The sequence below is a fragment of the Nicotiana tabacum genome, chromosome 10 (genome assembly GCF_000715075.1).
Source record: "Nicotiana tabacum cultivar K326 chromosome 10, ASM71507v2, whole genome shotgun sequence".
In the NCBI taxonomy this organism is placed as follows: domain Eukaryota; kingdom Viridiplantae; phylum Streptophyta; class Magnoliopsida; order Solanales; family Solanaceae; genus Nicotiana; species Nicotiana tabacum.
In genome coordinates, this window is record NC_134089.1 from 103,441,779 (window position 1) to 103,462,989 (window position 21,211).

General features: G+C 38.3%; 1 protein-coding gene across 1 annotated transcript; it reads left to right on the forward strand.

The window, feature by feature from the left end:
- Positions 1 to 299: 299 nt before the first annotated feature.
- On the forward strand, positions 300 to 1,842 carry LOC107814875 (uncharacterized). The gene is made up of 2 exons (XM_016640370.2): positions 300 to 873; positions 1,590 to 1,842. Exons 1-2 carry the CDS (start codon positions 444 to 446, stop codon positions 1,640 to 1,642), a joined length of 483 nt encoding a protein of 160 aa, XP_016495856.1. The 5' UTR covers positions 300 to 443; the 3' UTR covers positions 1,643 to 1,842.
- The last annotated feature ends 19,369 nt before the right edge of the window (positions 1,843 to 21,211 follow it).

Here is a 21,211-nt window from a genome sequence, read left to right on the forward strand (position 1 = left end):
ACCCCATGATCTTAATTATAGTAAGGAGAAAAATAAGAGATTGGAAGTCATTAAGGCCCAAAATAAAACAAAATCAATCAATTCAAATGAAATCCTATTGTCAAAAAGTATCGGATTCAGAATTTTTATTTGACAGATTAAACTTTTAAAGTTCTTAGTACATAACATATTATATATTTAAAATTATACGGTTTGATCTAATATATGTTTAATTTCTTTTTATGTATTTCCTCATAAAAATCTAATAATTATTCGAAAACATTAGATTCGGATGAATTTAACAATAAATCCGCCCTAATGTCAAAGGCTAGTAAAATCAGCCTTGAAATACTCCTTTCCTAAACAGTCTTTCTGTTTCCCTTTTCTCAAAACTCCCTCCACATTTCCTTAAACCACACCTTAAACCATCCTGAAAAAAAGAGTCTCTCTCTCTCTCTCTCATTATGGCATTTCTTCAAAACCAATTTCCACTAGTTTTACTCTTGTTTTTGTTGTGTTTTTCACAGTGTGAAGGAGCTAAGTCAATTCATGATCTCCTTAAATCCAAAGGGTTACCAGCAGGACTTCTTCCTAAAGAAGTGAAATCTTACAATTTTTCAGATAGTGGACTTCTTGAAGTGTTTCTAGATGGGCCTTGTTTGACTAAGTTTGATACTATGGCCTTTTATGACAGTATAGTGAAGGCTAATCTCACTTATGGTTCACTTGCTGGAGTAGAAGGCCTTTCTCAACAAGAGCTTTTTGTATGGTTACCAGTTAAAGGAATTATGGTTGATAATCCATCCTCTGGTCTTATTCTTTTTGATATTGGTTTGGCTCATAAACAGCTTTCTCTTTCTCTTTTTGAAGATCCTCCCCATTGCAAATCAGATGGTAAATTCTTTTATTCTATTTTATTTCTTTTTTCTTAAGTATTCGGTGTCTGAAATTCACTTGACATTAATTCTGCTTTGATTAATTTGGATTGACGCTTCATAAGGTCGAATATTGTCTTTTTTTTAGAGTATTGTAGCAGAGGGGTCTCATCCCTCCCGTATTATATTTCTCCTTAAAATTATTGTCTTTTTTCTTTCCTTTTTTTTTTTTTTTTTACAATTTTACAGTGTATGCCTTTTTTCATAAGATATTATTTTCTTTTTAATCTGTTTAAAAAAGAAAAATAGAATCTGATTTGCTATTGGTTCTCGTATGAAATTCCACTTATTTCGAGGAAAAAGTTTCTGGCCCCGAATTGCGGGTTTCTAGTTATACTGACTGCATATAGTTTCCTATGTGGTTTCTGAATTGCGTTCCGAAAATGTATTGTGTTACTCGTTTTTCAGATTTTCTGGAGGAGTCTTTGTTTTGCTATTGGTTCTATGAAATTTCACTTCTTTCGAGGCAAAAAAGCCATTTTTCCTTGCCCTGGATTATTGTTTCTAGTTCTGTTGTACTAGTATAGTTTTCCATGTGATTTCTAGAAATGAATTGATTTATCATTTTATGAAGTTAAGGTACGGCAACTGAACATTACTAGTACATACAAATGTCAAGTAGTTTTTTAACTGTTTAGTTTCAAGAATTGAATATGTTTTCTGTGGAATATGCAGGCGTTTTGAAAAAGAATGGTCGGAAGGAGAAAGGATTTGAAGATCAAAGATAAGAGATGTCCATTTTGGAATTAAATATCCATAATAATTAATTTGGGGGTTGGGGGTGGGGGTGGGTAGTACAAATTACCAAGCTTGATTATAGGATCTTTTCTTTAAACTCTAATGAGATGCGGATACGGCTGTAAAGATTTTGGGTTATCAGATAGTATGTTGGTATTTTTGTTAATGCTAATCTTCTAACTTTTTATCATTCCCTTTGTTTCAACCTATGTGGATAGATTAAGATAAGAATAAAACAGGACATTTCCCACTCCTAAATCTCCCAAGAATCTTTCAAAAATAAGATTATGTTAACTGTGTATATGAAATATTCGTACTACTACTACAAGTTAACTGTAATTTTGACACTCCATTAAATTTTCAATCTTGATTTTTATTTTCTCTATTTATGACCTGCACATTTCATAGGATACTTGTTCTAACGAGGGAGAGATGGGCCCATGTAAAGAGTGAGGAGTGCAACGGGCCCACACGAACTTTGGTGTAGGGGCTACTATTATGGACGTACTACTTGATTTCCATGCATCTTATGTTGGACTTTATTACAGAGAAATTTTCATAAAGCGCTACCTTTTAGTAGTAATTAGTCATCTATAGATACCATTTGTTATATTACAGATTATAGATATCTTTTATGTGGTTATAAGATGTATTTGATGTATTTAAGCTATTGTATTCATGAATACAGTAGCAAAAATAGGCGTGAATCAGGGAAGTCCAGCTAATCAGTTGTTGTATTCGAGTGTATTCGACTGTATTCATGGAGTGAAACATGAGATTACAACTGGACAAATTATTGTATTCGACTGTATTCACGGCGTAAAATAGGGGATTACACTGTTTTTAAAACGGAAAGTGAATCAATTAACATAATAGACTCCTAATATAACTCAACAAACTCAATTATAACACACAAATTTTGTATTTTCAGTTATAAAAAATATTCTCAATCGAAAAATACCCCAAAAATATAGCAATCTTCAAAGAAATTATATAATACATCTGAATACATAGATTATATTAATTAAAAAAAATATGAATACATTCATGGCATATAGCGAGATAGTGAATACAATGAAATACATAGAATACAATGGTATATATTGAAATACAATGAGAAAAAAAGACAGTGAATACAATAAAATACATGGAATACAACGAAATACATTGAATTACAATGGAAAAAAAGACAATGAATACAATGAAATACATGGAAATACAGTGTGATACGTTGAAAATACATTAAAATATATTAACAGAAATCAAGTTGTTCAGCCCCAAAATCAATCGTCTTTGTTAAAAAATAAACCCTAATTTCCGACGAATCCGGCATCGAGCAAAAACCCCGAATCTCAAAGTTCCCACGTTGTCGTCGATCAGAGGCTTCATCTCCTTTGGATTTGCCCCTATGGCATTGGAGAGTTCAGTACCCGAAATCCCATAGAGATTGAATTTGAACGACGAAATTGATTTGTGGGTTCTGATTTTGAATGACGAATTGAAAGCTTAAACAAACGAACGAAAGAAGACACTTAAACTATTAGGATCGAAAGAAAGAAGACACTTAAAGACTCCAAACACACAAAACAGTGATAAACAAACGAAACAAGCAAACTATTAGGATCGAAACAATACAGATTTTTAAAGAATTTTTTGAAAGAAGACACGGTTGTCACCGCCGACGTAGCAGAGAAATTTTAATGAGAGGGGCAAGAGAATAGGATGTATCAAAGTAGAGAGAGAAAGAAAATAGTGTAACTGATTAGCGTATTTAGTGGCTTAGGACCAGGAAGTAACCAAAATTAAATATTTTACTATAAACCTTAAAAGGTATCTATAGAATATAATTTTTTTAAATGGTATTTATTTAAAATAAATAAAATGTTAACCTTTGCTATAGAAGGTAAAAATTCCTAAAATAAAAGCTGACACCATCACCCGTCGAGTGATGGTAAAATTACTTCCTTCATACATCCATTTATGTTTTCCTTTTGCAGTTTGATAACTGAAAATAATTTTACCCATGTGCACTTGTACACCTATATCAATCCCAAGAATGAATTGATTAATAAAGCAGTTCAATGAACCACTAAAACTAATAGTCGCAAATATATAATATATGTATAATTTATAAAATAATAATAATAAATTTGTCATGTTATTTATATAAAGATTCCTTGGCTAAACAGTGAAATAGGAAACTAATAATTATCAGCAAACTTGGCCCCTATGAGACCAACTCAATAACTAAAATATCACAATTACAATACACAAATTCATGTCCAATAGCAAAACCACTGTTAATTAATCTTCCTTATTTTTTAGGAAAAACTACTCAAACTATCACTACATAAACTATTTCAACCAAACTAGCCCAAACATAAAATATTTATCAAAAAGCCCAAATGTCATTTTAATCCAAACAATGTTCAATTAATGTCAGTTTTTAAAGCATATATTGAGCTAAAGTGAGTTTCAAAAAATCGAGCACCTTAATTCGATTTAGAAATTACTATTAAATGTTAGTTTGTTGGATATGGTCGAATGATTAAACTGAAAATGCCATGCCAATGATGCCTGTCTAAGCTTGAATTAAAAACATTTGTATTTTCGAAATTGGAATTTATTTTGAATGGGTATTGTTGGAATAGATTGGGTACATCTTACTGATCAGTTCCAAACCGGCACTACTATAGAGTAGCAAGGATGGTCGATGCAGTTTTACCCAACAAAGGTAGGGTTCGAATCCACACGGAGTTAATGAGTTTGGAGTTAGGTTTATATCCGAGTAGAGATGTGGTTTTGCTCTTAATTGTACTTCCATAAATGGTTGGTTTTATTTTCTACTTCTACTTCTATTCTATAACATGCAATAGTTAAAACTAAGTACAATATTTTTGTTGGTTGTTTTCAAAGATTTAAAAGAGACTAGGGTAGTGACTTCCGCCTAGGTGGATATCTAACGAGTATCGAGAATTCATGGTAAGTTTGTTATGATTGGGGTCGTGATATAACCATCACACATAAGTGTTCACTCTATACCTCTCGGTAGTTTGAGTGATTTTGCTCGATTTGGTCTCAAGTCCAAATGGGTATTCATGCATAACAAATGATATTGTCTCAGGTCGGATATTACTATCTCTAGGTTTAACCCTTTAATTGGGGCTATTAATCTCTTGAATTCACCCTAATTCCTTGTTAGCCTAATTTTCCTAGACTTAGTCCTTCTTTCTCAAGAAGAGTCTAAGTCATAAAGGCACAAATCAGTGTTTGCAACCACCAATTCTACAATTAAAGCATGAATTAGGCTAAATATCACTAACCCATAAATAATTAAGCCCTAAAATTCAAGACCCATTAAATATCCACACTAGGATTGGGTTACAACCCTAGCTATGGGTTTAGCTACTCATGAAAATAACACAAATCAAAGATAAAATCCATAATGTTATATTAAAAGATGAAAATATAAAGTTATAAGGTAAATCTGGTACAAAATTTCCCAAATAGGAAAAACTAGTTGTCTCATGTGTTCAGCAAAACATAACTTGACCTAAAAATGTCAAAAAGTTCTACTTATACTAGGCTGAAATTTTTCGACAAAAATGCCCCTGTAGAGAATTTGCGGATGCGTAATTCTGGCCGCATCTACGCTTGAGCTTTCGTGACCGCGTGATAATAAGCGCGATCCGCGTTTCTTCATAGCTGGGCTTGGGTAGAGCTAGAATTCACGGACCGCGCATTTTCAACCGCGTCCGCGTGAGAAACAGATGCGACCGCTTAATTTGGACGCGGACTGCGTTCTTCACTTAAGCCGAAAATGTAGAGTCTGTGAACCTTGATATAAGATCTCAGCGTTCCATCGCGGTCAGCGTTGGTTCTTGAGTTCAAAAACAGCCTCTCTGAATCTCACTTTTGCGGACCGCGTAATAGTGGTTGCCTCAGTAGTAGTCCTTACGCGGCCGCTCTTTTCTGCTGCTGTCAGTGCTCCAGTCCTAGCCTTGGATTTATGTAAGTTTGACTCCTTCATTAGTTGATTATGGCTTCTTTGCCTCATTTTGACCAAACACTACAAGCAAGCACATTAAGTCAGTTTTCGGGAATACCTTTACACATTTTCGACCCAAAACCTAAGCAAAAGAGAGCAAATAATATGCTAAAATTCCTAGTTATTAACTCCCCCAAACTTAAGCTTTTGCTTGTCCTCAAGCAAACAAAGTAATTCCCGCCTCCACAAGAAAAAGAACGGAAAATTTCAGTTATCCTAAGGTGACTTAATCAAGCATCAATTGGGACTAACAATTATCCTCAACACAAATGCATTATCAACAACACACAACCTTTTGAATACCATAGTTCTAGTGCGACACAAGAGCATCAAGAATTGACTTAACTCACCAAGGAAGCTCGCTCTACTACGTAGGTCATTGTGGGACCCAAACTCCTCCTCCTCTACTCTCCATGAGAAAATCTCACTTTATAGAATATGACACTTAAAACAGAGATTGTAAAGAAGTACACTCATCTCTCACAAGAGAATGTCACAAGTCCGGCTTTAAGTACCACAAGCTTGCCCCTTATGTGAATTACCACTATTGTAAGGTCACTCAACTCGAAATCCTATAGGGCTTTTGTGGGAATGTAATGAAGGTTTTTGGATCAAGGTATGGTATATCGGTCTATGAAAGTTTCATCTTTCCTTAAGCACTTCATTTTCTCATTTCGGCTCACACTTTCTTGACTCTTTGAGTCATTTTCTTCTTCCTTAGGGGCACTAGAGAGACATACTGTCACTCTTTCTTGTTTGTGACAATCATTTCTCTCATTTTCTAATTATTTCAAGCCTTTCATGATTATTTTCATTGAATCCCTTCATTATTCTATACTATTCAATTTCTTTTTGAATTTTTGGCATTTCTTTCTTTTCTTTTGCCTTCTATTTTCTTTATTTTGTACCTTTTTTTTCACTTTCACATCCCTCGTCTCTCCCCCAAACTTATGCTTTTGTCAATTGTGAATGCTAAGGAGAGATCGGGTGCCAAGAGAGGGTCATTATAGAACAAATAAAGGCTTGTATCATAGTTATTGAAAGAAAAAAGGCTTCGGCTCAACGGGGTTGACTAGGGATATCATATATGGTAGGATATGGATGCTTTCATGTTTCAAATTGGATCAAGGAGAGCCTATAATCATTTCTCAAGTCGAGCTACATTTAGAATTTCGCCTACACAAACATTCAATGCAAGTTCTAGACTTATTGGCACGGGGATTGGACTTGTAAATCAATATCTCACCTCAGAAGCTGTTGGATTGCTAAAGAGAACAGGGTCAAGGGCCCACAACAACCCTAGCTAAGATTGAGCTACACAAATGGCTCCAAGAAGCCACTCAATGATTGTTTAGTCAATACAAGAGTCTAAAGGTCACAACTAGAACTATTCTTTGCAAATCAACTTGTTTCTAATCATGAGGTCAAGGTAAATATGCTAGGCCCAAGTGAAGCCTTATTGAGACACTTTTATTAATTACTACTACATATCAAAACAAAAAGAAAAACAGACTTAATCCCTTAAGAAAGTTGTCACGCCATCCATCATTGGGAAGAGCCACCCGATTCACACAACATCCACCTTTGGAGAGAACCGTGACATTAAGAATACCAAAGGCTTATTGATTACGAAGCTAAGAACTCAAAAACAAGTTACTAAAGGAAATAAAAAGCTAAGCTATTAAGGAAAAAGAACACAAGAAGTTATAAAGTAAACTGCGGAAAGTGAAATGAATATGTACAATAATGGAAAGAAACAAATATATACAAAATGGGAATGAATATATATATGGAATGGTAAAGTTATATACATATCAAAAGTGAAAATTAATGAAAGTGAAAAATAACGATAATTAAAAATAAAGAAAAATAGTATCATAATTATTACATGCCAGTAATCAAATCAAAATAGGACCACCCCCAAAATAAAATCTAGCATTGTCCTCAATGCTAAAAGCAAAAATAAGATCAGGGAAGGGATATAGAGTAAAGAAAACTCCCTATGTGGTCTCTGTCGGCATGGGGTCCTCAGCTCCCTCTGGATCCTCCAACTATATCTCTAAGTCCTCGTACTAGGGCACCACAAATCCTCCTACAGGCTCTCTGTCAGCCTCCTGCTCTGGTGCCTGTGCTATTGGAACAGTGTCCTCCATTAGTAAGTGAAGTGGATGATCCCGACAGAAGTGAGCTTGGCAACATCATTCATCAAGCTCTCCATTGCCTAATTTGCGGCCTGAGTCTTTTTCAACTTCTTGACCTACTAACCCAGCTCCTTGATCACTTTCTCATGAATACCCAAAGTCTCCAGGATTTTCTGTTGGTTGTCCAGGAGGTTCTTCTGATTGTACAGAAGCTCCTTCAATGAATCCTCCACTTATGGAAGCGACTGTTGCTATGCTAGAGCGGCCTATGTTGCGACTGCACTGAATAAGGCAGATAGCTTTGATGTAGCTACCTGCATCCAGTTGTTGATGTTAGATAAAGTCTGATTAACTCGCAGTGCAGTCTGAGGGTAAGCTAAGGAGAAAGGCACAGACAATGGGGTAGAGACAAAAAGCCCGAATGATGGAGGTGACATAGCATCAAAAGAGCCTTCAGCTGCGGAAGGCTCGGACCCAATGGCCACTAACCTTGGCTCTTCAGACTGGCCAGTGGAGGTAGTGGCTTTGCCTTTAGACTTGGGGTTGTTTGCTCCCTGAAGGCTGTGCCAAGAGAAAGGCCTTTTCGGCTTTACTTTTGTGTTAAAATCCCTCCCTTCTACCTCTTGGTCCTCTAAATACATGGTGAGAAAGTTTGGGTAGGGGTATGATCTTTTGTCCTTCCCGATAGCCTTGGTGATGATTCTTGACATGAGATTTCCCACATTTATCGGGTACCCCGCCATAATAGAAGCCACAACAATTGCCCGGGAGACTGGGATATCACTGTCATGCTGGGATGGGTCTAGCCGGCTACAGACAAATGTACACCACCCTTTCGCTTTAAAGCTTAGAGTGTTTCTAGCTATTTGGACCCCAGATGTAAGCCAAGCCAGTGTTGTCCAGGGGATGGCTATCACTTCCGCAAGCCATGGACATGCTGCCTCATCTAAAGCCACCTTTTCCAAGTATAGGGAATCATCCACATCATCGAACCCGGTATATGTGTTCAGTGTCTTGCCATCAAATCCGATCTTCCGGTTCCGCACTTTGGTCACATAGGTGCCCTTTTTGATGTGGGAAACATTGGCGTAGAATTCATTGACTAAGTACTCATTGGCCTCCGGTAGCTTACAAGTGAAAAATTTCCACCCCACTCTTTCATCAAATTGTTTCTTCATATTGGGATTATGGGGTATAAGATCTCTTTCTATGAATTGCTTCTCGAGGGTGAGCGATCTTTGTGGCTACCATTCCCAAAATTTGTGGTAGGCTTTTTCACTGACAAATCTATCTTCCCAAACTATGGGCTTTCTTGATCTCATCAAACCTCCCACCCGAGTATCACCTTCTCGTCCGTCATCCGGGACCTCATTATCATCGTCCACTAAAATTGGTGCAGGTAGTGCAGCCGAAGTTGTAGCAGGTGGGGAAGTTGGTGCCGAACTATCACGCCCCAAACCTGGGAAGGCGTGGCTGGCACCTGATGCCATAGTGGCACGAGCGAACCACTCTATAACTCATTCATTCCTTTTGTAACTGTCATGGGCCAACATGGCCACAACTCGTAATGTACAATTGTAAGTTGGCAAATGTATCAATAAACTATCGTTCTTAAAACATCAATACATATGAGTCATTAAGGCCTCTGACATACTGTATAATCTAAATCTCTGTCTACAAAGCCTCTACGATTATTTGAGATAAAATGAGATAGGGTACCGGCCTATCCATAAGTCTGTAGAAAAACTCTAACACGACGACTCATAGACTCGGCTACGCTCCGAATGATGTGGAGTCTTACCGATCCTTCGTTGAATGCCAATCTCGTCTACTATGAGGGATCATCAACTGATTATCTATACCTATAGTCATGAATGCAGCATCCCCCAATAAAAGGATGTCAGTACGAATAATGTACTGAGTATGTAAGGCATGTAAATAAGTATATAAATGATATGAAAGAAATATGGACTAAGGTACTCAACCTGTAAGTCTGGATAGCTCTGTAAATCATGAAATATTTATAAGGTCATGCATATGAGTATAAATGTCATGTAATGCAAGGTCTGTACGTACATAACATCATTAAGCCTCTGAGGGCATCCCATCATATCATTTCAACCACAGTGGGCAACATCATCATCGTAAACCAGCTGATCAGGTGGTGATACGTATATAACGCCGTAACCTTTTTCCATATATATACGCGTATATAACAACGTCTGAGTCATGGGTAAATGCACATGTAAATGAATGCAATGCATGAGAAGTACGTTAATAAAACTTCTCAGAACATCATAAGACCATTATACCTCTGATTAATATCATGAAATAAACTTTTTTCAACTTACGTACTTTTTTGAGACCCATGAACAGATGATACAATAATAGGACACATGGAAATTCAAGAATATAGGCACCTATAATACTTCTACGAATAGAGTTATTTATGGAAATTGTGTGCTTGCTCGTTTCTTCTATATAATTGGACCATGCCAAAAAGAAGGAAGCGACAACCTTAACATACCTGAGATGATTCTCTTGACAATCCCTCAGACCAAAAAAGCTCAATTGACAGCACATACACCTGCACCTCATTGCATACCTCTGGAGAAAGAGTACATGTGTCACAACCCAACTTTTCCTCCATTTGGATATCATGATGGCACCTAGTCTTAGGGACTAGGTAAGCCTCACTCATACTAAAATACCACAATAATAAATGAAATATAACAGTCTTGAAGTAGAAATCTCTAAAAAATTTATAATTCCCAAAACCCGGTTGTATAAGTCATAAGCTTTACAAAGTTAGCTACCACTTCTAAATATAACTATTCGAAAAAGAGTGAAAATAGTTGAATACAAGTAAGAAGGTAACTCCGAAGCCTGTGAATGCAGCAGTAGGTTTACCTTGAGTCTTCTCAACAATGATCTGCACAGCTACTAACGATCGATACCTGGATCTGCACAACAAAAATGTACAAAAGAGTAGCATGAGCATACCACAGCGGTGCCCAGTAAGTATTAAGACTAACCTCGGTGGAGTAGTGACGAGGAAAAGTCAAGACACCTACCGGTCCAATAAACTGTACAAATATAAGAACAACAGAACATGATGTATATATAAAGACTACACGAAATGGATAACAATACTACAATCACAGTAAGGGAAGAAACCAACAAGTAACAGCGGAAATACCAAAAAAATGACATAGAAGAGCTAGCAAAAACACAAACCCAAATCCTAAATTCACAATACAGTAAAGGTAAGCAATAACTCAGATCCTATGACAGTGTTCACATCAGGTCTTATCCAACAATTTCCACGAAGTACCGAATCTCGAACAAATTATAGCTCATGAGTCCCAGTACCTGAAATCTAACACTTGACATCCTGTTCTCCCATCACCCCTCATGGCCATGCTGACAACTCACTTGCTAACTAGAGCCACTCTCACATATATAACATCTAAACAAGGGCGCACATCTATACTCAGCAAAATCAGGAGGACTTCACATCCAATAGGAGTGTTCAACTACATGTATGCTTGTGCAAGTGCTTTAACATAGTTCCTACTAGCTAATAAGCATAAGGAAAAGAACGAACAACTCGTAAGATGTTTCTTCACAACTTCCATGAGATAAAGATCATACAGGAAAGCTTAGCACAACACAATATCAAACAACAAGAATGCCCCCAGGCCATCACAAATCATCACAATCAATCCTTGACATAGCCCACCTTGTCTCGCCACGTGTGCAAACAATAACACAATAAGTGCCCTCCTTGTTTCGCCACACGTGCATCATAATGCTCCCACCTTATCTCGCCACATGCGCAACCCACATATAAGCATATATATATATACATATCCTGCCTTGTCATGCCCCATGTGCAATATATCAATAGTAGCAATAGCATGGCAAAAACCTCGTTCAACCCCATAACAACAACCGCACAGTAGAAACCTCGTGCATCACAATATCAACAACCGCACGGTAGAAACCTCGTGCACCACCACAATAAGTACAACATCAACAATGACAATATATACAAGAATACGACAAGTAAATCAACTCAAGAACTTTCGATTACAAGGAGACGGTAAAACTACCTCACAAGGAATAACCACAATAGAGAATACAAAGCGTAATAAGAACAGCTGACAAGGGAGAAAATAATATGAAGCAACGATCCCACAAAATGTAATTCAACAACAAGGAAGCTAACACGAATCAAATAATTTCAAATAAGGAAATGTCAACAAAATATATGATATCTAAACTTCTTTTAAGGTTGGGCAATTTACGAAGAATATACAACAATTTCAATTAAAGACGAGCAGCGGGAAGATAATCATAACCTCAATTAAGACTAAATAATTACAGGGGAGATAATAATGATTTTCAATAAAGACGAGCAGTTATGAAAGATAGAATGAGAATAGAAGAGGTAAAAATCTTTAGTTAAGCAAAATAAGAGTCAAATAGGCAATTAGAATGAATCATGAGCAATTAATTCCAATTAGAGCATGTAGAGGTGAAACTAGTAAGTGGAAAACTCAAGCACATCAGGTACACACTCAGACACAGTGAATATAAGGACCTAAGAACCCTGAAAGGCCAATTTTTCCACAAATAAGTCCGAGTACGCTCTCGTCACCTCGCGTACATGAACAACAACCAACATAGCAGACTCAAATCCTAAGGGGAAGTCCCCCACACAAGGTTAGGCAAGATACTTAACTCAAAGACGATAAATCGATACTCTAAAATGCACTTCTCGGGTGAAAAGACCTCCGAATGGCTCAAATCTAACCAAATTAACTTCAAAGCATAAATAAAATACATAAAAAACTATTCCGGATCATAAAGTCTCAATCTTTAACAAAATCCAAAAATCAGTCCTAAGTCGACCCCCTGGGCCCGCATCTCGAAACCCGACAAATTTTACAAAAACCGAATACCCATTCCGATACGAGTTCAACCATACAAAATTTTTCAAATTCCGATACAATTTGGTCCCTCAAATCATGATTTTTCATTTTAGGAATTCTCTTCAATAACAACCATTTTTTCCAAACCAAAACACAAATTAAATGACGAAAATGAAGATAAAATCATGGAATATGTTAGATTCTAGATGAAGAACACTTACCTAATCGATTTGTGTGAAAAAGTCTCAAAGAATCGCTTAAAACCGAGCTACACAAGTCAAGATATGAATAAAATGGTCTAACCTTCGATTTGGGAATATATTTTGCCTGCCCAGGGGTTGTTCTTTGCATTCGCGACCCTTCTCTCGCGTTCGCAATGAGTAAATTCCTCATCAGCGATTTCCAAACTCATTCCAGACAGCCTTTCATATTATGGCCATAACGTTTTGCATACAACTCCAAATGACAAATGGTTTGATGTTCTGAACACTAGACACCAAGGGATATAGTTTCATAGGTTGCTCATTTCCTGAGTCATTATATATAAAGCGATATAAGCTTCCAAATTCAACCTTGTGCAGCATAGATTTTTGAACTCTCTCAGGACATCCTATAGTGTAACTACCATATATTTTTGTACACAAATCTAAATGCTAATTAATTTATATTTCTGAAAAGTAGACACAAAGGGCTACAACTTTCATTTTTAAATTATCTCCAAATTCCTTATAGATTGTGAGATATGAGCCTCTGAAGTCAGACCTGTGCAATTGAGATTTTCTTTTTCACGAACGCGAGAGTCTCCACGCAAACACGAAGAATAAACTTCCAGAAGCCAAATTCTTCTCCGCGAACGCATGAGGCTCCTCGTGAATGCGGAGAACAACACCAGATATCAGATAATCAGTATCCAAAGTAGCCCAAAATGATCTGAAACACAACCGAAACTTACTCGAGCTCCCCAGACCCCATCTAAACACACAAACAAGTCATATAAACTAACACGGACTCGCTCGAGGTCTCAAATCATATCAAACAACGCCGAAATGACGAATCACACCATGAATCAAACTATGAACTTCCAAATCTTCCAACTTTGAAAACTTGAGCCGAAACCTATCAAATCAACCCGGAATGGCGCCAAATTTTGCATATGAGTACAAAATGACATAACAGAGCTGCTCCAACTCTCGGAATTGCATTCCGACCCCAATATCACAAAAGTCAACTATGGGTCAAACTTCTCCACTTTTCAAACTTCAACTTTTCCAACTTTCGCCAAAACGCCTCAAATTACCCTACGTTCCTCCAAATCCGAATCCGAACGCACGCCTAAGTCCAAAATCACCATACGAAGCTGTTGAGATCACCCAAAACCCATTCCGGGGCCGTTTACTCGAAAGTCCAATTTCGGTCACATTCTCACCATTTAAACTTCCAAAATTAAATTCCTTCTTCCAATTTGACTCTGAATCATCCGTTAAATAAATTCAACCATGCACACAAGTCGATACTCATATTATGAAGTTGTTCCAGACTTTATGCCGCCGAACAGAGCTTAATTTCTCAAAACGACCGGCCGGGTCGTTACATCCCCCCTCTTAAAACCAACGTTCATCCTCGAACGTGCCAAGATTCGCCTTGAAGTCTTCAAGTCATAAGTGCACACTTCCAACATACACCTGGGGGTGATCCCATATCACCCCAATCCACATAAATCCGACGACACCATCTCAACTGAAATTTAGCCTTTCTAGAAATACCGATAAGCCTTAGAACCAGAATTCTGACCTTCCATCCATTTCCAAAAGACCCGATTCTAAATCCAAACCCGGTATTAGTCGCAACCAGCTGCATCAAGTCATACCAACGCCCACATAGTACAACCTTAAAACATGATACATCACACATAGGCCCACAGTAACATTTCTGATCACCATATTCGCCTGAAATCAAATTTAGCACCGGCCATAAGCCTCATATTCAATAGGAACCCGTTTCAAACCTCCACAACACTAGCGATGATACAATAACCACGAAAGCCACATAACTAAACACCCGAATCACCAAATCTTAGCTAATACCAACGGGCACACACCCCACAAGCTAAAACTCATGAAGCACAGAACAAAAATGACTAAATATGGAAAGGGAAACACATAAGGGAACTATCAAACAAGCCCGACAAGCACAAATTTTTCTGTCAATACTAATCTACAAAATAATATAACAAAAAAGAATTAAAGAATATAAAAGAATCACAAGGATCTCATACTGATATAACTCCTACCATGGTACACAGTCCGGTCTCAACACATCAAATCACATAAAATCACGAGGGTCTCGTCCTCCACTCTGAATCACAAGTAGGGTGTACATCAAACCAGCTGAAACCTTTCACTACATCAATTCCATCAACAAAATTACAATATGTACTGGATCCCACACCGGTGGAGCATATAAATCATAGCTCGTAGCCAAAAATACTCAGAAATCACATCAAACCTACCGAAATGGACAACAGGAATTTACTACTAGTCTCATAACTCTAAAAAATGACTAGAAACAGACGAAAGACACGGCTATCACTCATAGAACCTCCAAATAGGGTAATCACGTAAACAGAGTGCTAATCATGAAACACACCCATAAGTGGAGCAACAAATAGGGGAACTCACCTCGATAAGCAGAACTGTAATAAACTAAGGATGGTGCTCCTCTATAAAAAACTGAAATCATACCTGAATGACATTCAGCTGGCGTAGCGGCCTTAAGCATACTATATGAAACACATCAACGAGCCGGGCCTTCCCCTCTTGGGCGCCTGAATACCTTACTATGACATATCAGCCGAAGTATAGGACAATCTCTCACCATATGGCTAGTATCTCCATACTCAAAGCAACCTCTCTGCTGACGACGCTGTGGGAACTGTGCGGTATGGGTACTACGAGACCCATGAACACTTGAGTCACTATGCAAAGCCTGAAGCGCGAATTGAACTGGCTAACCCACAAAACCTCTACCATGTCGCACCCTACCTTTAAAATAAGGACCAGAAGATCTCCCCGATCTGCGAGGCCTCCTCGCCTCCTTAAACTCTCTCTCCTGATCTCGTCTGCCCTCTCTCTCATGGCCCTGCCTGTCCTCTCTCTCCTGGCCTCGCTTGACCTTTCTGTCCTCTATCTCGAGCGAGCATGCCCTCCACCCTCCTAGCAATACTCACGGTCTGCTGATACGAAATATCTATCTCCAACTCTCGGGCCATGCTAGTCCTAATACTGGGATGGAGTCCCTCAATGATCCGGCAGACCCTCTCCCGAATAGTAGAAACCAAAATCGGCGAATGTTTGGCCAAATCACTAAATCTGACGGCGTACTCTGATATTAACATAGTGCCCGAGCATAGCTGCTCAAACTCTGCATGCCATGAATCCCAAAGGGATTGAGGTACGAACTCTCTCAAGAATATCTCTGAAAACTGAACCCATATATGTAAAACTGACTCGGCCGAGCTACCCAACTCATATGCCCGCTACCACTGATAAGTCGCTCCCCTAAGCTGGAACGTAGTAAAAGCAACCACACTCCTCTCAACAATACCCATGGTGCGGAGAATGCGATGGCACTCCTCCAGAAAACCCTGTGCACTCTCTAAAGCCAAACCACTGAAGGTAGGAGGGTCGTACTTCCTGTACCTCTCAAGCCTACGCTGCTCTTTTTCAGATGTTGCTGCCCTGACTACGGGCTGAACTGGAACCACAGGCTATGCTGCTATGACGCCTGGAACCTGACCAACATGAACTTGCTGCTCTAGAGTGTGGGCGGCGAGAGTCTGAGTCCCTTCCCCAGTCTGTGAAGTATCTGGTGCAGCTGGAATCAACCCCGCCTGAGCTAATCTACCAAATATGCTCAAGAACTATGCTAAGGTCTCCTGAAGTCCAGGGGTAATAGCAGGCACCTTCGGTACCTGGACCCTAACTAGAGCTACTAGCGGCTCCTCAACAGCTGCTCTGGTAGGTGCTCTAGCTGTGGCATGTACTCCTCGTCGGCCTCTGTCTCTGCCTCCAGCGACACCTACTCTGGGAGCAGCATCATTGGTAACTGCAGTGCGTGTCCTCACCATCTGTGAGAGAATGGAATGATAATAGTTCAAACACCGAGATCAATAAACTTGCATGATAGGAATGAAAGAAGTGAGATTGTCCTAATAGTTCTGTAGCCTCTCGATGATAAGTACAGACGTCTCCATACCGATTCGCAAGACTCTACTAAACTCGCTTATGACTCGGAGAACCTATGAACCTAGAGCTCTGATACCAACTTGTCACGACCCAACTTTCCCTCCATTTAGGTATCGTGATGGCACCTAGTCTTAGGGACTAGGTAAGCTTAACTCATACTGAAATACCACAATAATAAATGAAATATAACAGACTTGAAGCAGAAATCTCAAAATATTTATAATACCCAAAACCCGATAGTACAAGTCATAAGCTCTACAGAGTTAGCTACCACTTTTAAATATAACTGTTCGGAAAAGAGTGAAAATAGTTGAATACAAGTAAGAAGGTGACTCCGAAGCCTGTGAACGTAGCAACAGGTTTACCTTGAGTCTCTTTAACAATGATCCACACAACTACTAATTATCGATACCTGGATCTGCACAATAAAAATGTGCAGAAGAATAGCATGAGCACACCACAGTGGTGCCCAGTAAGTATCAAGACTAACCTTGGTGGAATAGTGACGAGGAACAATCAAGATACCTACCGGTCCAATAAACTGTACAAATATAGGAACAACGAAACATGATGTATATATAAAGACTACACGAAATGGCTAACAATACTACAATCACAATAAGAGAAGAAAATAACAAGTAACAGCAGAAATACCAAAAAAAATGACATAGAAGAGCGAGCAAAAACACAAACCCAAATCCTAAATTCACAATACAGTAAAGGTAATCAATAACTCAGATCCTACGATAGTGTTCACATCAGGCCTTATCCAACAATTTCCACGAAGTACCGAATCTCGGATAAATTATAGCTCATGAGTCCTAGTACCTGAAATCAAATACTTGGCATCCTGTTCCCCTATCACACCTCATGGTCATGCTGACAACTCACTTGCTAACTAGAGCCACTCTCACATATATAACAAGTAAACAAAGGTGTTCAACTACGTGTATGCCTGTGCAAGTGCTTTAACATAGTTCCTACCAGCTTATAAGCATAAGGAAAAAAACGACAACACGTAAGATGTTTCCTCACAACTTCCACGAGATAAAACTCATACAAGTAAGCTTACCACAACACAATATCAAACAACAAGAATGCCCCTAGGCCATCACAAATCATCACAATCAATCCTTGATATAGCCCACCTTGTCTCGCCACGTGTGCAAATAATAACATAATAAGTGCCCTCCTTATTTCGCCACATGTGCATCATAATGTTCCCACCTTGTCTCTCCACATGATCAACCCACATATAAGCATATATATACATATCCCGCCTTGGCACGCCGCATGTGCAATATATCAATAGTAGCAATAGCACGCAAAAACCTCGTGCAACCCCATAACAACAACTGCACGACAGATACCTCGTACATCAAAATATCAACAACCACACGGCAGAAACCTCGTGCACCACCACAACAAGTACAACATCAACAATGACAATATATACAAGAACACGACAAGTAAATAAACTCAAGAACTTTCGATCACAAGGAGACGATAAAACTACCTCACAAGGAATTACCACAATAGAGAATACTAAGCGTAATAAGAACAACTCAACAAGGGAGAAAATAACATAAAGCAACGATCCCAAAATATGTAATTCAACAATAAAGAAGCTATCACGAATCAAATAATTCCAAATAATGAAATGTCAACTATATATAGGATATCTAAACTTTTTTTAAGGTTGGACAATTTACAAAGAATATAAAACAATTTCAATTAAGGATGAGCAGCGGGAAGATAATCATAGCCTCAATTAAGACTAAACAATTACAGGGGAGATAATAATGATTTCCAATAAAGACGAGCAGTTATGAAAGATAGTATGACAATAGAAGAGGTAAAAATCTTTAGTTAAGCAAAATAAGAGTCAAATAAGCAATAAGAATGAATCATAAGAAATTAATTCCAATTAGAGCATGTAGAGGTGAAACTAGTAAGTGAAAAATTCAAGCATATTAAGTACACATTCATACACAGTGAATATAAGGACCTAAGAACCCTAAAAGGACAGTATTTTCACAAATAAGTACGAGCACGCACTCGTCACCTCGCGTACACGAACTACAACCGATATAGCAGACTCAAATCCTCAGGGGAAGTCCCCCACACAAGATTAGGCAAGATGCTTACCTCAAAGACGACAAATCGATACTCTAAAATGCACTTCTCGGGTGAAAAAATCTCTGGACGGCTCAAATTTAACCAAATTAACTTCAAAGCACAAATAAAACACTTAAGAAACTATTCCGGATCATAAAGTCTCAATCTTTAAAAAAATCCAAAAATCGGTCCCAAAGTCGACCCTCTGGGCCCGCACCTCAGAACCCGGTAAATTTTACAAAAAACTGAATACCCATTCCGATACGAGTTCAACCGTATAAAATTTATCAAATTCCGATACCATTTGGTCCCTCAAATCATGATTTTTCATTTTAGGAATTTTCTTCAAAAACCAACATTTTTTCTAACCCAAAACACAAATTAAATGATGAAAATGAAGATAAAATCATGGAATATGTTAGATTATAGATGAAGAACACTTACCCAATCGATTTGTGTGAAAAATCCTCAAAGAATCGCTTAAAACCAAGCTCCACAAGTCAAGATATGAATAAAATGGTCTAACCCTTGATTTGGGAATATATTTTTCCTGCCCAGGGGTTCTTCTTCGCGTTCGCGACCCTTCTCTCGCGTTCGCGATGCGTAAATTCCTCGTCAGCGATTTCCAAATTCATTCCCGACAACCTTTAGTATAATGACCATAACGTTTTGCACAAAATTCCAACTGACAAATGGCTTGATGTTCTAAAAACTACACACCAAGGGTTATAGTTTCATAGGTTTCTCATTTCTCGAGTCATTATAGATTGCACGATATAAGCTTCCAAAGTCAACCCCGTGCAGCAGAGATTTTCGTACTCTCACCGGACATCCTGTAGTGTAACTACCATAACTTTTTGTACACTAATCTAAATGTCTATTAATATACATTTCTGAACACTAGACACAAAGGGCTACAACTTTAATTTTTAAATCATCTCCTATAGATTGTGAGATATGAGCCTCCGAAGTCAGACCTGTGCAACTGAGATTTCCTTCTTCGCGAACGCGAGAGTCTCTTCGCGAATGCGAGAGTCTCTTCGCGAACGCGAATAACAAAGTTCCAGAAGCCAAATTCTTCTTCGCGAATGTGAAGAACAACACCAGATATCAGATAATCAACATCCAAAGTAGCCCAAAATGATCTGAAACACAACCGAAACTTACCCGAGCCCTCCGGGACCCCGTCTAAACATACAAAAAAGTCATATAACCTAACACAGACTTGCTCGAGGTCTCAAATCATATCAAATAACGCTGAAACAACAAATCACACCATGAATCAAACTATGAACTTACAAATCTTCCAACTTCGAAAACATGTGCCGAAATCTATCAAATCAATCCGGAATGTCGCAAAATTTTGCAGGCAAGTCCAAAATGACATAACGGATCTGCTCCAACTCTCGGAATCGTACTCCGACCCCAATATCACAAAAGTCAACTATGGGTCAAACTTTCCACTTTCCGAACTTTAACTTTTCCAACTTTCGCTGAAACTCCTCAAATTACCCTACGGACCTCCAAATACGAATCCGGACGCACGCCTAACTCCAAAATCACCATACAAAGTTGTTGAGATCACCCAAAACCCATTCCGGGGCTGTTTACTCAAAAGTCTATTTCCGGGCAAATTCTCACTGTTTAAACTTCCAAAACTAGATTCCTTCTTCCAATTTGACTCTGAATCATCCATTAACTGAATTCAACCATGCACGCAAGTCGATACTCATATTATGAAGCTGTTCCAGACCTTACGCCGCCGAACAAAGCTTAATTTCTCAAAACGACCGGCCGGATCGTTACAACATGGCACTATGTCCTTCTCGTTTCCATCCTTTTACCTTAAAAGTAAAGGAGTGTTGTACAAGCAGAACTATGTGAGCAAAATGAACATCCAAACAGTGGTAGCACTAACTGTCCCCCAGCCTAACCACGTAAAGCACTTAAAATTCCCTAAACAAGATATGGAGTTCACCCTGCTAACTCCTTTGTCACGTCTAGGACCCGAATCATCATGCAACAATAGCAACAATAGCAGATATGATATGTAAGTTCCTCCGAAGAAATT

What these genes read in the sequence shown, in the direction of transcription:
- LOC107814875 (XM_016640370.2), top strand. Translation starts at nt 444, where the DNA reads ATGGCATTTCTTCAAAACCAATTTCCACTAGTTTTACTCTTGTTTTTG. An exon ending in TCCCCATTGCAAATCAGATG is followed by an intron (nt 874 to 1,589) that starts GTAAATTCTTTT and finishes TGGAATATGCAG; the next exon opens with GCGTTTTGAAAAAGAATGGT.